At 36.8% G+C, this 17,717-nt stretch overlaps 1 protein-coding gene across 2 annotated transcripts in view; it reads right to left on the reverse strand.

The window, feature by feature from the left end:
• The window catches only part of LOC122556631 (protein FAM13B-like), a 113,940-nt gene that overhangs the window by 37,876 nt on the left and 58,347 nt on the right, over positions 1-17,717 (reverse strand). Inside the window, exons 10-12 of one of the 2 annotated variants that reach the window (XM_043703563.1) lie at positions 16,337-16,394; positions 13,991-14,138; positions 2,224-2,289 (exon numbers count right to left, since the gene is read on the reverse strand). In XM_043703563.1, coding sequence (XP_043559498.1) covers positions 2,224-2,289; positions 13,991-14,138; positions 16,337-16,394 — 272 coding nt within the window. The remainder of the gene's footprint in view (positions 1-2,223; positions 2,290-13,990; positions 14,139-16,336; positions 16,395-17,717) is intronic. The other variant, XM_043703564.1, reaches the window with a different exon arrangement.

A 17,717-nucleotide genomic window follows, 5' to 3' on the forward strand; every position in this document is an offset into this window, starting at 1 on the left:
CAAAAGTGGCAGATTGGAGATGCCTCATGATTGAAGTCATAAAAGGATTGCATTTTAATATTTCTTTGAGCTTTCTGTCGACAATTTGCTCTTCCTGCAACTTCAAATGAATTTTTAATGTATGGTGGCACAGTGGTTAGCACTGCTGCCTCATAGCGCCAGAGACCCAGGTTCATTTCCCGCCTCAGGCAACTGTCTGTGTGGAGTTTACACATTCTCCCCGTGTCTGCATGGGTTTCCTCCGTGTGCTCCAGTTTTCTCCCACAGTCCAAAAATGTGCAGGTTAGGTGAGTTGGCCATGCTAAGTTACCCGCAGTATAAGGTGAAGGGGTAAAACGTAGGGGAATGGGTCTGGGTGGGTTCATCTTCGGAGGGTCGGTGTGGATTGTTGGGCCAAAGGGCCTGTTTCTGCACTAAGTAATCTAATCTAACTCAGCATTTCCAACCAAGAGTAGCAAAATGTTCACAACTAATTTTGGTAAAAATCCAATCATTCCAATTTAAATTAATGAAGTAAAACATCAGGGTCAATATATTCAATTTCAAATTTTGAAAAGCTTTTATCTATACACAAATGATACTAACTTTGACAACAACCTGATTAATAACTTAATTTACCCTAATAAAAATTTCAATAATTATTAATTGCATTCAGATAGATGTCAAAGAAAGAAGTACAAAATTATTTTTAGCATCAAGATCAACCCTTCAACTGCTGACAAATTTACAGAAACGACAGCTGCCTAAACTGGTCAGTTTATTCCATGTTCAGTTCATATACTCCAGTAACATTACTCCAATGACAAGTGTCCATTAAAAACCAAAAAGTACCTTATGATTAGTAAACCTTTCGATTCACTATGTCATTATTATTACTCATTTATTTGCTTCTTTCCACTTACCCTCCCTACACAGTCGTTTTTAAAGTTTGCTCTACTAATTGAAAGTGCCTGGCTTTGATACATGAAAGCAGAACAAAAATACTACAAAAAAAAATGTAGTTTTAGATTTTAAACTGCAAACCTTTTATCTTCCAGTTTTCACAATATTTTTGTCAGAGCAGACATTAGCAATTATGATTCTAATCACGTGTATGAAGAAATACATACATTCTGCAAAAGAGACATTTATTGATGTGTGTACCACACAAAGTCAAAATCCTCATTTTAAAACTTCAGGGAACCAATGGTCAAATCAAAATAAAACAAGATTTATTGAATTTAATCTGAAAATTATTATACACAGACCAATTAGATGTACTAAATGCATATAATTGACACTAATTCAGAATGCTAACATTAACCCTTTGAGTACTGAATATTTTAGAATTTTCAGTTCAAAATCATGATAGCAATCATTTGCATTAATTTTAAAATTTCAAAATCCCAAGTTCAAAAAACAAAGTAACTAAAAAATAACAGTTCAGTATGCTTTCTAGTCTTCAGCTCTTTAACATCTGTAATCCAGGACTTTTTCCCTCTACTCAAAACACTGACTCCTTAAGAAAATTACAATTCCAACTTTTGTCAGTCATCCTTCAGTATTTCACCCCCAAAGCGATTCTTTTAAACAATGCTAGGTAAAATATTTGATTGTGACTCAATGCAGTGGAGTCAGATCTTGCCCTCAATCAACCTCACTTTCAGTAAATGTTAAATGGATAGTAATGAACTGTGTGGATCTACGAACAAGAAATACCAAGCCAAATTTCAGCATCCTATTGCTAGTTTCACCAGCATTAGATCTGGCATATTCTCAATTCGTGTGGCTCAATCACTTATATCTTTACACATTGAACAAACATCAAAAGAGATCATTGATTTCTAATGTGCAGATCCACTGCTATAATAATTAAAAGATGCAGACGTAAGACACAAATCACAAATTGTACACAATCAAAATAATCAAACTTATTTAGAAAATGGTTAAAAAGTGTAACTGGCCAAGAAGTGTATAATTTTACAAACGTTAAAATACTAATTCAGTGTTAATAAAGATCACAGAACTGAGATACTTCCAGAATGAATTAATCAGTTCACCAGTTTTCAAAGGGTTAAAAATTAGTTTTCACAGATTCCATATCCCACGATTAAAGAGTTTTTTTTTAAAAAAAAAGCAAGCCAAATCAGTAAGATTTCTTTTTCCATGTCACCTGAAGCTTTTATTCTTGATATTTCTAAATGCTGGTTGACTGAATGCAGATCGATGGCAAAGCATACTTACCATTCCCATCTCTTTGAAGATGCATTGTTTTGAAATCAATGAAGGGAAAAGTGATTGTACATGGCGCTAATAGAATGAAAAATGGCAAAAATACCAGTGTGAGCAGCAAGCAGTCACAGACACCCCATAAAACACAAAAATAAAACAGAAAATACAATCACAACTAATTCACTACCAGAATCAAAAACGGCATTTGTTTTTATGGTAAACATGTAGCATAAAATAAAATACTGAAATAAGCTGTAGCAGATTTATGGAGATCTAGATATGAAACCACTTTAATAGAATGCATTCTACGTCAATTCAAATTTGCATTTGCTTTACTCAGATGACATCGATTCTCACACATTGAGTCACATGAATGTAAAACACTGCATTATTACTAATAAATTTCCTTTCTTGAAAGGCACAAAACCCTCCAAAATCATTTCCACTCTCTCCCTGAAATGCATTTTCCGCCAAAAGCAAAGTTGAGACACTCTCAGGGTACACTCAGAAGGTGCCCAAACTGATGTGCAACAATTAAGTATCATTGCAGCAACAAGTAACCACTAAATCCCTAGATGACAACATTAGGATCGCTTCAGAATAATATCAAACATTCAAGTTGGGGAAATTAGCTTCTTTGCTATCACTCAGTGCTGCATCAAGAACCATTACAATAACAAAACAAAGAGTAGGCTGATATAATCAAGTACTAAAAATTCAGTCACCTACAACAACCTATAAAGTATTCAGTGCCATTTAACATAGGAAAACATGCTAAAACTTCACAGGACCGTATGCAATTAAAGCTTAGCACGGAATCACACAAAGTATCAGGACAAAAACTGGGTTAGTAAGACAGCTTTTGAGTATTTTAAAGAGGAAAGAGGGAGAAACAGGCTCTCACAAATATTATGGCAGATGTGGGCAGGAGGGGATATTGTGGTTCAAAAGAGAGCTGAACAGCAAGTAGTGGTTGAATTTCAATGCTCAGGGTCTAAGACAATTAAAAGGAGGGCCACCCATGCCACAGCAATTAAAATTAGGGATGCACAAAAGGCCAAAATTGGAAGAGCAGACACCTCAAAAGTAGTTTAGAGACAGGGAAGGGAGAACTCATGCAGAGATTACAAAACAAGTAGAGGGACAGAATTGATTGAAAGAGGATGGAATTTGTGGCAAGAATCATCAAACCAATGCTTATCTTCTCAATTTTTAAATTATGAAAAATTTCTTGCTCATTTAAAACTGGATTCCAGAAAGCACTGTGACAAATCAGAGCCTGTGGAATTTTGAGGAGAAAAAGCAGAATGTCATTAACGCAAGGAATCTAATGTTGAGTTTTTGGACAATGTCATTGCATGTAGATGAGAAATAGGTGTTGGCCAAGAATATTTATATTGTTGGGTGATTATACAGACAATCTTACATGGAGAGAAGCTGTTGTGAGTGACTTAGTAGCTCTAAATAAAATGAGAAGGTAACAGCAGTGACACTGAGCTGGACAAAAAGGAGAATTGTTGTAGATTGTAATGTGGTCAAAGGATGCAGAAAGATCAAGGAGAAAGTGTCACAGATGCACAAACTAATTTGTCTCTAATGATTTCAAGCCAAACATCTGGTGGAAGGGACTCAAAAATTGAGTCTGAAGAAATATTATTGCAGATTTAGGAAGCAACAACACATTCAAAAGATTTTGGAGATTGGAGATGATGCAATGCAAAGAGTTAAATTTTAGATCAACTTCTATTAGACCAATACTGCAAAAAAGCCATCAGGATCAGCTTTTTTGCAAACTGTGTCTTTTGTTTCATTTAGGAGCTCTATCGACTATGTTTCTGGTCTTCTGATCCTAAGTGTCAAACTGAAATTAAATTAATCAAAAGGTATACCAACATACCTAACAATGATTTTAAAACACACCAGAAAGAAATTTTAATTGCGAACTCAAAATAAACTTGGTCAGAACACGTGTGATTAGAGTAAATGGGAATCCTCTGAATATCATCACTGCAACAGAACCAAAGTTTATTCAGTACAACTTTTTACCAAAAAGTTTTTTTTGGCTGATAAAATTTATTTTTTTCAATTCCACACAAATCAGTCACATCAAACTTCAACAATCAATAAGAGATTGCTATACAAGTTACAAAGCCTTGTCTTTAAGTGGCTTCATAGTAAATCACACCAAGTAGCATATATTTTTCTACTCTGATTTTCTATGGACCAATTTGCTAGGTGTCTCATTCCTTGTAGATGTGTAATAATTTCCTGCTGACGGTGGAAAACATGACAAACAATTACAAGAGAAAAATCAAGAAAACAAATCTTTTTTTCAATGAGGAAGAATATCAGAAGTAAATGGAAATCAAGGATTGAAATTATGCAATACTATACATATAAATCAAGTTTTAACAGTATTTTCAAAATCACAACACTCAAAAGATGTTAGCCTTTCAGAACTAACCAATTTTCAATTTACAATGCTTCAATTTGAATTTCTATGTTTAACTTTTCAGCCATTTGATCACATTCCACTCACCAGTCCAGTTTTCAATCTGATTTAATGCTTCCCTGCCAGCAGTTGCAGCTTTTCACCAACATTTTTCCCTATACCAGAAACCTTTAATTCTGCTGCAGTGACACATCAGAAAGTAATGATTATTAAATTAGAATCTATATACCACCCTGTATCTATTGTATCTTAGTACAGACTCCATTGGGGTCTCTCACCTGGAATAAAAAGCATTAGATTGTATAAGCATTCCTCAAACTTAGCTTAATTCTATCTTTAGGACCTTCTGTCAAAGGAATCAGAACTATATACAAATGCATCCTGATAGAAGCACCATTCATTTTCAAATGAACAAACTGAAATGCAACTGACTTTACAATGCATTCCAATACTGTTTGCTTTATTGCCACCCACAAGCTAACTACCCAGATTTTGTGTTACAATTTGAAGGTTGCATTTCGGATTGGGTTAAAATTGAAAGTACTAATTAATTGTATATTTGTCTTGGGCATTGGGTATCACTGACAAAACCAGCACTTACTGCCAATCCCTCTTGGTCACAGAGTCAGAGATGTTGAGCATGGAAACAGATCCTTCAGACCAATTCGTCCATGCCGACCAGATATCCCAACCTAATGTAGTCGTACTTGTCAGCACCTGGCCCATATCCCTCCAAACCTTTCCTATTCATATACCCATCCAAATGCCTTTTAAATGTTGCAATTGGACCAGCCTCCACCACCTCCTCGGACAGCTCATTCCATACCCGTACCACCCTCTGCATGAAAATGTTGCCCCTTAGGTGTCTTTTATATCTTTCCCTTTTCACCCTGAACCTATGCCCTCTAATTCTGGACTCCCTCATCCAGGTAAAAGACCTTATCTACTTATTCAATCCACGCTCCTAATAATTTCATAAACTTCTATAAAGGACACCCCTCAGGCACTGACATTCCAAGGAAAACAGCGCCAACCTATTTAACGTCTCCCTATTGCTCAAATTCCCCCATGGCAACATCCTTGTAAATCTTTTCTGAACCCTTTCAAGTTTCACAACATCCTTCCGATATGAAGGAGACCAGAAGCGCACACAATATTCCAAAAGTAGCCTAACCAATGTCATGCACATTCCCAACATGACCTCCCAACTCCTCTACTCAATACTCTGACCAATAAATGAAAACATACCAAATGCCTTCTACACTATCCTCCCTACCAGCGACTTTACTTTCAAGGAGCCATGAACCTGAACTCCCTTTGTTCAGCAACACCTCCTGGGTCCTTACAATTAAATAAACAAGTCCTGCTAAGATTTGCTTTCCCAAAATGCAGCACATCACATTTATCCAAATTGAACTCCATCTGCCACTCCTTAGTCCATTGGCCCATCTGATCAAGATCCCATTGTACTCTAAGGGAACCTTGTTCGCTGTCCACTACAACTTTCGATTTTGGTGTCATCAGCAAACTTACTAACTATACCTCTTATGCTCACATCCAAATCATTTGTATGAATGACAAAGTCAGACGATGGTGATGAAATGAAGTGTGTGTGAACATATCGAGCAAAACAAAAAGAGATTAGGTATTTGGCTCTCAGCTTTGTCCGCTATTCAATATGATAGTGGCTATTCTGATTTTAATCTCAACATTCTACATTCCTGTATATCCCCAATAATCCTTCATCTCCTTGGTAATCTTGTACATTTCAATTAAGTCAACTTGGACTCTTATAAACTCCAGAGGATAAAGGCCTAGTCTGTCTAGCCGTTCCTAATAAAAGGGTGCTGCAGAAATATTACCAAACCTAGATGGTTTAAAACGTAAGAGGAGCAAGCAGCTGTTCCCATGCATCTGCTGCTGTTGTTATTCTGTATTTTAAATTTAAGATATGGGGTGGGGATAGTGATCAGTGACTCAAATCATACATCCTTCAACTTTTTTTTCCAGCTCTCATATTTATATACTATTTATGGCTGTTAGGCACAGTTAAGTGTCAAGTTAATGACAACAGCAGATGTGGTTCTTAAAAATTTATTCATTCACAGAAGACAGTGTTGCTTGTTAGGACAGCATTTATTGTAAACCATAATTTCCATTCAGAAAGTGATGGTGAAATGCCTTCTTGAACTGCTGCAATCTGTGTGGTACAAACACAGAATTATTTTGAAAGGAATTCCAGCATTTTGACCAAGTGGCAGTACACTCCTCATTTAACGTAGAAGTAATATCTTCAGAAAACCCTAAATTTGTTAAATATGATTTCTCTTTCATGGATCCAAGTTGACTCTGTTCAATTTTGCTATTACCTTCTAAACATTCATTCAGTAACCACCACCTGTTTACTGGATTCCAAGGTCTCCCCCCGACCCCCTACTCCAGATGACAAACTAACAACTCTGCAGTTCTCCATTCTCCCTCTTCCTCCATCCTTAAACGGAAGGGTTAAATATACTTTCCAGTTAGTGGGAAACTTTCCAGAATCTATAAAATTTTAAAGATAACCACCAATGCATCCACTATCTCTCAAGCCAGCTCTCTCCAACATTTACTGCCCCTTCGTGTTTTAGTTCCATCATGCTGAGTTATCTATCTCAATCCTTCAATCTAAGATTGAAGTCCCTTTTAATGGACTACTCTCTTTCCTCAAGACTCAGTTGTACAGTCAGAGTTTTACAGGAACAAAGAAGCCCTTCAATTCATCATGTCAATACCAGTCATCAAGAACATACCAATTCTCAAAACCATTTTCAAGCACTTGGCCATAGCTTTGCATGCTATGACACTTCAAGTGAATCTTCTAAATACTTCTTAAATGTTGTGATGGCACCCTTCTCTACCACCACCCTCTGGGTTACATCATTATTCCTAAAATCCCTTCTAACCTCCTGCTCTTTGCCTTAATTTTATGCCCCTTGGTTACTGACACCTCAACTAAGGGTCAAAGGGTCATTCTTATCTATCCTTTCTTTGCCCTTCATAATTTGGTATACCTCAAGTCAGGTCTGCTCGAAGGAAAACAATTATTGCCTATCTAATCTTGCTTAATAGGTGCAAGACTCAAACCCAGGCAACACCTTGAATATCCTCTGCATCCTCTCGAGAGCAATCACTTCCATGTTATAGTGTGGAATCCAGAACTGTACACAGTATTCCTAACATTTATATATAGCTCCATAGCCTCCTAACTCTATGCCTACACTATTAAAGGAAAATATACCAAATGCTGCCTTAGCCATCTTTTGTACCTGTCCTGCTGCCTTCTATGGACTTGCACATGGAAGTCCCTCTAATTTTGAAAAATTCAAATCAAATCCGTCAGACAAGATCTCCCTCTGACAAAGCAATGCTGAGTATCCTTAATTAATCCTGCCCTCTCCACAGAGAAAATAATTATGCCCCTCAGAATTTCTTCCCCCAACCGTTTTCCCACCGTTGATTTTAGACCCTCTGGCAAAAGCTCCCTGGTTAATTTCGACCAACTTTCTTGAAGAATGATGCATTTGCCACCCTTCACTTTTCAAATCCTTTCCAGCCATAGCAATGTCAGGTTCCTGAAATCTCCACCCTTGCCTCCCAGTGTAATCTGAAATACATCTAATCTGGGCCCATAGCGCTTCCCTAACTTCTTTTTGTATTTGCCTATCATTCCTTAATACCAAATATTCTTAGTCAGTTTCTAAACTTGGTCACCCTGTGGTCACATCTCTATAGAGACAAATGAACCATGTGCATTCAGGTCACAAGCCATTAATTTTTAAAAAAATTCTTTATTCCAATCCCACTTGATGTATGCCTATACTTTGTCTGTCTTCTATTTTTGTTTTCTACTTTACTTCCATTCTCTAGTTTTGCTTCCGATGAATTGGAGGTCCCTTTCAGAATTCCACCTCCAACCTAGATTAGACCCTATCCAATAGTACCAGCAATTCTCGCACAGCGTATGCTCGCATCATCTTGCTGAGACACTGACCTGGCCCAAAACAGACTCCAATGCCTCAAATTTCTGAGGCCCACCCTCTTACACTAGCTTTGTAGCGACCTGCACTCTTGCACAATTTTCCTGTTTTTATCCTCACTAGCATGCTTTAGTCACTGCATTATAGATTCTGCTTTTCCATGTTTTTCCAAGCTCCATAAAATTTGCTTTCAAGACTTCATTCCATTGGCAATATCATTGGCACCAACATGGACTACAATCACAACCTCCGGCTGTTCACGCTTCCCTAGAAGAATATCCTGCAGTCACTCCATGATATGCTTGATCTTTGCACAAGGGAGAGGGTCAGTCTGTCCAGTCTTTTTTCCTCTTGTTGGTTCCTTCACCGTCTGCCACAAAATTTAGTTTGGTAGCCAAGTCCTTTAAGACTTGGACATATCTATCAGGAGTGCAAAATGTCCTCAGGGGAGACTTAGCACAATTGATTCAGGAATATGGGATTTTAGCACTAGGTTGGAGAAGCTGGAGTTTTTCTCCTTGCAACAAAAAGGAGGCTATCAGGAGATCCAGAAGGGATGTACAAGATTGACACATTGAGAAAAAAGTGAAGTTTTAAAAAAAAACACCGTTTTCAATTGCTAACAGTACAAGTCCAGGGACACAGATTTAAGATTTGGGCAAGAATTATACAGGGGAAGAGGAGAATTTTCTTCTGAAAATACAATTGAGAATGGCCTTGAACTCTTATAAGATTGCAATTATTGTTTGTTACCACCTTTGTCAAAGGAGAATTGGCTTCAGGGAAAAACAACTGGCAAGGCTGTGGAGATAAAAGAGGGACAATGGAATCAGCTGGATTGCTCCATGGAGTGTCAGTTTGGAACTAAAAGAATCAAATGGTTTGTTGCAACTTAAACATGTATGACTAAGTAATGATCATTCCCATCAACACTGTCGTGGATAGGTGTATCTGTGACAGGTTAGAGGAAGAGTTCATTTCTTTCTTCTCTCATATTAGTGCTCCAACACTTGCTCCAAAACCAGCATGAGAGTTGTCTACTGAGACTTAGCTGGCTGGATCAGAGTTCTACTCTCAAGCTACTCTTGTATTTAGTTGAATGATTCAGATTAGAATGACCTTGAGAATGCTCATTATTTCTTGCGAGCACACAGTAGAATTTATATTTGTTAACAGAGTCACCATTTGACTTTAGACGGTGTTTGATATCCAGAAAATATCTGCATTTATATACCACCTTCGTAAAACATAAAATACAAAATATGTCACAATTACTATTCATAACAAGTTTCCATCTTGTTAGCAAATCTCATTCATTTTACATTAACAATGTCTCTTACAGAACATTGGAAAATAGCGTGACTGGGTAGTATGGTTCTTTGAGTTAGCTCCAATAAATATAATTACTGTAATTTCATATTAAGTCCACTTCCCAATGCTATTCCTACGTGTCCAAATACATATACAACCCAGTCTTGAACATTCTCATCAACTGAGCAGCCATTGCAATTCTCGGGCTGAGAATTCTAAAAATCAAACAAGCAATCTGATTAAAGAAATCAGAGTCTGAAATGCTAACTCCCTTATGAAACGATTGCACTTAGTTCTAGTCTACCTAACCAGGAGAAAACAGCCCCTTGGCAACTGATTTGCCAAACCTTAAGAATTTTGTATGTCTCTCTAAAATCCCTCCAAATTCCTATCCTTACTAGTGTCTCACTTTTCTCCTTCCCCAAATATATTTTGCTTTCTCGTTTTCCTACTAGAGTGAATTATTTCATACTTTTTAACATTACATTCCATCTACTACAATCTTAGCTGACCACTTCATGTTTTACAATCTCTGCAATCTCCTCACAGCTTGCTTTCCCTCCTTATTTTGCAAGTTAGAGAATTTTACATTACACTTAATTCCCTCATGCATGACCTGGATGTCCCAGTGTTGGATCTGATGAAGGAGCAGCGCTCTGAAAGCTAGTGCTTCCAAATAAACCTCTTGGACTTTAACCTGGTGTTGTGATTTTTAACTTCCCTCATGCAGCTATTGATTGACTTTAATAGCCGAGACTCAGGTAATAGACATTGTGATATTCTAATCCTGTACTGATGACCTAGTAATTTCTGCCTTCTCTTTTTTAACCAGCCCACAATCTAAACTAATCTCTAACAGCCAATCTGAGAAGTTCTAATTTTGTGTTAACATATTGTGTGGACTTAGTGAATGCCACAGACAGACAATCTAAATATACTGCATTTACTGGCTCCCTTTATCCACCTGCTTCCAATCTCAAAAGGCCAATCAATATGTTAAAATCAAATTTTCCTTTCATAAAACTATATCAGCTCTGCCTAAAATGAATTATTAATCTAATATTTGATAATAGTGCTTGTGGGAGAAATGATGCTTAGGACATCTGAAGGACTCTATTTTTCCTTAAGTAGTTCCACTAGATATTAAAGGTCGATTTGAACCATTAGAATAGGCAGTTCGTACGTCAGCACTAATTTTCTCATGATACAACATTAAGATTGCTGTTAAAATACGTTCATTAGGTTTTGAATTTGGGCATTTTGATTTACCTTAAACTACAATGTCATAAAGCTTTGACTCAAGAAAAACAAGCAACACTTGGAATTTAAAGACCATTTTAATACCTCCTCAATTATCATTATTGTGAAATAATCTTATTTGGGAGCAGTGAAGTCCTTTCTCTGCCATATCACACTTAACTATGATATTAACTATGGAAATGTTAAATACAGCACCATATGAAAAAAGTATTTTTGAAAGGTCTCATTAAAGTCAAGCTAAATTTTAGATTTTCTAAGTCATAACTAACCTGTTTATTACACCACACAAAATCTCAACAGATTTTGTGCTTAAAAGCATAAAAAATGGCAACTTGCGGAAATAGGATTTCCAATTTCTGTTTCAACTGTAAGCACTCTGCTTGTATCTAATGCAGGTAGTAAGAAACTTCAAAGCTGTTCCACCCTGCCTTAGTGCACATTAAACCCCAATAGCAGATCATCACGGCTGGGTCAAGAACATATTTCAACTTGAATTATTATGATCTAAAGAGAATTGGCAATTTGGGCTTTCTGCGTTCTGCAGAGACAGTTCCCTTACTGGCTCTGTCTTTAGGTCCACGCCCCTCACCCCCCACCAACACACCTTCTACTCCCAATACCTTCCCTTGCTGTCCCTGGACATGTAAAACCTGCACCCACACCTCACCCCCCCACCTTATTTTCATCCAAGGCCCCAAATGATCGGGCAGATTTTCCTGCACATCCAATCACGTCATCTATTGGTCCACTGCTCTCAATGTTGTCTCCTCTACTTTTGGTGAAAAAGAACACCAGCTGACAGAGTGTTTCACGAATGTCACTGGGACATGCACCAAACAACCCCAAACATTGTCTTACAGTCCTTCAGTGAGTTAAACACTGGCATTTTATCCCTGGTATAATCCAGTCCATACTGATGGGATGAAATGGCAGAAATGCTGATTAGGACATCTGAATGCTGACAATCTAAATATTCTGCATCTAACTGGCCCCATTTACTTACTCTGCAATTTTGAACCTCAAAAGACTAAAATCTGTGAAAAATAAAAAAAATTTCCTTTCATAAAATTAAGTTGATTCAGCTGGAATTATTTTACATGAAATTAAGGCAAGCTTACTCCAGTTTCTCACATCATGGGTCGCAGTAATAAACCTACGACAAAGTGAATCGGTACAGACCTCAAGTGTAAGAGGACAAATTATGAGCTTTGTAGAGTTTAAATTTGGGACATGGAGAAATTTAGCAAATCCATCTAGCAGAAGCTTTATTCGAAAATTTCATATTTTGTGACACATGGTCAAACATTAGCTACAGAATTTGAAAGTAATTATTTCTGTACCATGATCATCATTTCTTTGAAGACCATACGAAAATAGGAATAGGAATAGGAGTAGAGCAGTTCGGCTCTTCAAGCCTGTTCAGCCATTCAATAGAATCGCGGCTGATCCAAAATTCCTGACTGGTTTCCCGCCTTTTCCCCCATAACTCTTTATCCCACTACTGATCAAGAATCTCTTGCAACCTTACATAGATATTATATATAATATATGGACTATGCCCCCACAGCTCTCTTCAGCAAGGAATTCTAAAGACCCACAACCCTCAGAAGAAATTCCTCTTTGTCTCAGTCTTAAATTAGCACCCCTTTATTCTGAGACTATGCCCTCTGGTACTCCCAAGAGGGGAAATCCTCTCAGCATTTACCGTGTGAAACCCCCTCAGAAACATATACATTTCAATTAGATCAACTCTCATTCTTTTAAATTCCAGTGAATAGGCTCCCAACTTGTTCACCCTTTGCTCATGAGGCAATCTTTCCAAACATGGGATCACCCTAGTTAACCAAACGAGCTTCAATGCAGTGATATATATTCTGAAATACCAAGACTTCTCTATTCTTATACCTCAACCTGCTTGAAATAAGAGCAAACATTGCATTAGCCTTCGCGATTACCTGCTGCACCTGTGCACTACTTTTCTGGGTTAAGCAAAAGTACCCCCAAATCTGTTTGTGTTGCAGCTTGCTGCAATTTTTCTCCATTTAACTCATACTGTTCTTTTGTTCTCCCTTCCAAATTGAACAACTTCATATCTTCCCACATTATACTCCATTTTGCCAGCTTCTTGCACAAGTCATTAACCAAGCAACATCTCCCTGTAAACTGTTTGCACCCTCTCTGCAGCTTGGCTTCTCATATACTTTTGTGTTGTCTCAAATTTGATTACAGTACATTTGCTTCCTTTCTCCAAATCAGTAATATATATTGGAATCAGTAATATATGTGGGAAACCATTGCAATCCTAGCACTGATCCAGGGTGGTACCTTACTGTTTACAGGTTGCCAACCTGAAAAAGAACCCCTTATCCAATTCACAGTTTCCAGCCCATCAGCTAATTTTCTATCCATGCCAATATATTACCTCCAAAACCATGGTTCTTCTGACTTAACATTTTGAGGTAACTTGAACACTTTCTCAAAGTCCAAATACATCTATTAGTTCCCCTCTGTCCACGATGGCTGATATTTTCTCAAAAAATTACTGGAGCAGAATCTCTTAAGACTTTTATATCACAACCTTTTACCACACAACAAAGTTAGTCATTTGACATATCAGAACACTTCAATAAACATGATATACATTATCAAGCACTGCCAGTTTTATTAAAATAGTATTACATCATGCAATGTGCACTTCAGAAAATTTAAAAGTACTCAATAATAACACTGCAATTACCTTCCCAGTCACCTGTCTCAGTCACCCTTTTCAGATCAAGGTGAGCAATTTCTGGTCGCACTCTGTTATCCTGATTAGAAACTTCTTTGCTCTTTGGCACATCTGACTTTTTGTTAGCATTTAAATCATAAATTTCCGCAGACGAATTCTAAAAGATAAATAGAAAATGTTATTATCAGTTTGCAATTAAATAAATTCGTAATTGTTAGTCCAAATGAATACATTTTCAAGGAAAAACCTAGAAGTAGAAGAATCCAACAGTAGTAGCAGACATGTACTTAAAACATTTTCTTTTCCCCCCATATTCATTCACTGGATATGGACTTTACTGGCTGGGCCAACATTTATTGTCCATCCATATAGTTATCCTTGAGAAGATAACTGTAAGCTGTCATTCTAAACTGCTGCAGTCCATTTGGTGTAGTTACAAAAATGTTGTTGGTAGGGAGTTCCAGGATTTTGACCCATCAGTGAAGGAATGGTGATATATTCCAAATCAGAATGGAGAGTGGCTTAGAGAGGAACCTTGCAGGTAGTGGCATTCCCACATATTTGCTGCTCTTAGCATGTCTGGCGTCAAGCTTCTTGAGTGTTATTAGAGCTCCAGCAAGTGGAGAGTATTTCATCTCACTCCTGACTTGTGCTTTGCAGAGGAGGACAGTTTTTGCAAAGTCAGGAGATGAGTTAATAACCATGGGATTCGTAACCTCTTACAAGCACAATATTTATATGGAGAGTCCAGTTGAGTTTCTGATCAATGGTAAACCCCAGCATTTGATAATGGGGAATTTAAATGATTGCAGTGCAACTGAATATCGTGGGCAATGGTTAGATTCTACATTGTTGAAAATGGTCATTGATAATATCTCCCTCCACACCTAGTGGTGTATTCAAATTAAGCAAATACTTCAGTGAAGCTACAGCTGGAATTAGCAAATCATTAAGTTGTTTTGGTAGCAAATCTGATCTTCTAAACAAATTTATTTAACTTTGCCAAAGTCTAACAGTAATTCTGAAGTTGATCAATTGGTCGAATTAAACAACCGAAAAGTTTTGTATTGAATTTTTTTATAATTACTTATTTCCTCATCACTGACTGATCGTTATGTTCAGCAAACTTCATTCCATGAAAGATTCCACAAGATTTTTTTTTAAATGAAGGGAAATCAAGTGACATTTGTCCCTTTTAAAGAGAGATGTTTCGCTTCATATGTTGCTCACTTCTCATATCCTTTAAAGGACTGAGTAAACAGATAGCTTTGAACTCTCTTCAGCTGTAAAATACATAATATTCAGACTATCAGGCAGTATAAATACCACATAATTAATTTCCTTCACCTGCCCATGGATTTCCCTCTTTACTGCTAATTATCGGTCACTTTCATAAAAAAGGGAATAGTTTCCACTAGGAGGAAATCCATTCACAAACAGAAACTGCCTCTATTTTCACCACCAGAGGTAAGAACTCAGACTCTCCTTGGCTGACCTGATCACCTATAAGCTTGATTTCAACTGCAAGTCAATAACTGAAACAGAAGTCCTTTTTGTAGGAATGAAATTTAATGACTTTCATATTATTTGGGATTAAATTATACTTAATTGATGACAGACAACTAGATAGCAATTTACAAACATTTATTCTAACTGAAAACAAGAGGACTGGATCTTTGTCAGGATCTTGACAAGAGTCTCAGGAAAACATTTAGCCAAAAAAATTTTCTCTTTGCCTTAGAAAAGATATCTTTGGCAAAATAAGTTTTGCTGGGAAAAAAAAAACAATAAGTTTATTCAGCAGTTCTAGTAGTGGATTTATCTAGATCACAAGTAAAAAGACGAATTGGCTGCAGAAGTATTAATCTGCAAAACTGTAGGTGCAATAGTTTTTTTTATTAGAAATATGCCCAAGTGTAATATTCCAGCTATCACAAGTATCAAGTACCAGAAGAATAAAGTGCAGCACTCCTTCCCCAGCCACTGGTTTTAAAACAGTCCTTTTCCTATTTTAATCCACAATCAAAAACATGGAATAAAAAGATGCAATCTTTACAACAAACTTTTGCCAAAAAAGCTTTGTTGCATCCCATCAGCCTTTATGACTAGTTTGCTTAATTTCAAAGTCATTGCTCTTTAACTCCAGGTTAAAATCATCTATCACTACTAAGTAGAATCTCTTTTAAAAAAAATCAAATCACTCCCTTGTTTTCTTTAGTTTGGTGCTATTTAACAGGATTCGTAGACTAAGAATAAATTTATTCTACAATAAAACTTGTGTTTGCACATTAAAAATAATCACACAACAAATATTTCACATGCTATCACAAAGCTTCTAATCACGTTCTTACTCACCAAGGTTAACATGAAAGAACTACCTACGTCAATTTCAGAAACAGAAGTACTTTCTGGCCTGCAAAAAACATTAAAATTAAAGAAAGTAAATTTTGTTTTGGACATTCAAACACAAGCCCTCAAATAGCCAGGTGTCCTTTAATATTTCAAGAAGTTGAGAGAGACATTACCTTGTTCTTGTTATTTGAAATGCCCCTGCCAATATATTAAATTTTAATATTTAATATAGGTGCTTTTACTTCACAGTCCTCAAAAAAGTCTCATTATAGATCAGTAATTTGAATTAAATTTTTATAAACAATACTATCAAGTCACTAACAATGGTACATGAGCTGGATTATCCCAACATCCCAGTTCTCTTAGTAAGAGTTGTATTCCTAGCTCAAAGTGTGAATGTTGCAATTTTGATAACCTTGTTAAACAGATCTCTTCAAATATCTGAAATAGTAATATGAAAACTAGAAATGCCTCTTTCTAATTTCTCCAAAAGCCTTGAGTATGTTTCCAAACCAGCACCAGCTGTACTTGATGGTTTTGTAATTTTTCATGTTTCATTGGAGATATTGGCTGACTGTCCTTTCCACCTAGATTTCCTGAACAGCAATCAGATATTGTGTTAACCAGACTGAAGAGGTGAATTGCATGACATTACCATTCCTTAACTCTGCACAGACCAAGGAACAACATCAGCAGCTGGGGCCAAAGAAATTGCAGCATTCATAATGCAATTATGGAATCCAATCAAAAATATTATTCTGTATTGTTACAGCTGCATTTATATACAATTCAGTGTTTACAATAAAACAAAAAAATGATAGTTTCTTCCCATGAACCCTTTTCCCCTGATTGGAGGAGTTCAGAACTGGACAATATAAATTTAAAATTGAAATCAGAAGTTCAGGGGGATGTCTGTAGGCACTTCAGCGCAGTAGTAGAAATCTGATACACATACCCAAAAATGAAGTTGAAAATACAGACAAATGGATTTTTGTAAGCATGTGAATAAATTGAATTAAGACACGTATCAGCCATACTCTAACTGAACATTTAATAGGCTCAGGGAAAAGGGAGGACCTGAATAGCCACCTTCTCTTTCTAGGTTCCACCCTCAAAAATGGCAAATTTCAGACCTAAAGTTAAAGTTTTGATCATGTTATTCCAGTTTATGATAAATTATTTTTAGGATTAATCTTACATTTTATGGGGTCAGCTGTGGCTCAGCACTGTTGCCTTAGTCAGAAGGCTGTGGGTTCAAAGCTTGATCCCAAGATTTCATGACAAAAATTCAAGGCTACTACTGCGTTGAAGTACCTACACACACACACACTCCTGAACTACTGATTCCAATTTTAAATTTCCTGAAGGGCTTTTGCCCGAAACG

This window comes from Chiloscyllium plagiosum, chromosome 14 (assembly GCF_004010195.1).
Source record: "Chiloscyllium plagiosum isolate BGI_BamShark_2017 chromosome 14, ASM401019v2, whole genome shotgun sequence".
NCBI lineage: Eukaryota > Metazoa > Chordata > Chondrichthyes > Orectolobiformes > Hemiscylliidae > Chiloscyllium > Chiloscyllium plagiosum.